A 638-nucleotide genomic window follows, 5' to 3' on the forward strand; every position below is an offset into this window, starting at 1 on the left:
TTAAAATAACCCGTAACATCGAAGCGTGGAGAAATAATACAGTAAAAAAAGAAGAAGATAGAAATCAGAAAAAAGACGAACAAACAAAAGGCGGTTTTCCAATAGCAAGAGAAAAGAAAGAAGAAGAAGAAAAGCAGCAACCGAAAAATATCTCGATTCCGAATATAGTCCGCAGCAACGTAAGATTTCTAACGCACGACGACAACGTAACCTCGCCTATTATCCCCCTGCAAGAATCGGTAACAGCCAAAAACGCAAGTACGATCTCATCGGCAAGTGAGGTAAATACTGAATTTGTACACGTTTCAATTCCTCTCAGGCGATCGCCGCCGAAAAATGAATTCACTGGAAATTTTACATGCGTTGCATCAACTCCCTGTCAGACATGCGGGCGTCTATCCTGCCGACAGAGTGCCGAGGGTGTGGACGAGGTCGACAGCCATCGTCGCTAACACTGACGATCACAACCGTCCCGGGCAACATTGGATCGCCTTCCACATCAGCGAGGACGGCACGGGAACGTATTTCGATAGCTATGGATTACCTCCACTGGACTCCAGATTCCTCCTGCGACTTCGACGAAACTCCATCACGCATCGGTGGAATACTACGCAACTTCAGGGAGCGCTTTCTCAAAC

At 46.7% G+C, this 638-nt stretch overlaps 1 protein-coding gene across 1 annotated transcript in view; it reads left to right on the forward strand.

The window, feature by feature from the left end:
- The window catches only part of LOC105449759, a 2,070-nt gene extending 1,618 nt beyond the window's left edge, over nucleotides 1–452 (forward strand). The window contains exon 4 of the mRNA XM_011689144.1: nucleotides 25–452. Within this exon, the coding sequence (XP_011687446.1) occupies nucleotides 25–452 (428 nt within the window). The remainder of the gene's footprint in view (nucleotides 1–24) is intronic.
- The last annotated feature ends 186 nt before the right edge of the window (nucleotides 453–638 follow it).

The sequence above is a fragment of the Wasmannia auropunctata genome, unplaced genomic scaffold (genome assembly GCF_000956235.1).
Source record: "Wasmannia auropunctata unplaced genomic scaffold, wasmannia.A_1.0 LD336074.1, whole genome shotgun sequence".
Lineage (NCBI taxonomy): Eukaryota > Metazoa > Arthropoda > Insecta > Hymenoptera > Formicidae > Wasmannia > Wasmannia auropunctata.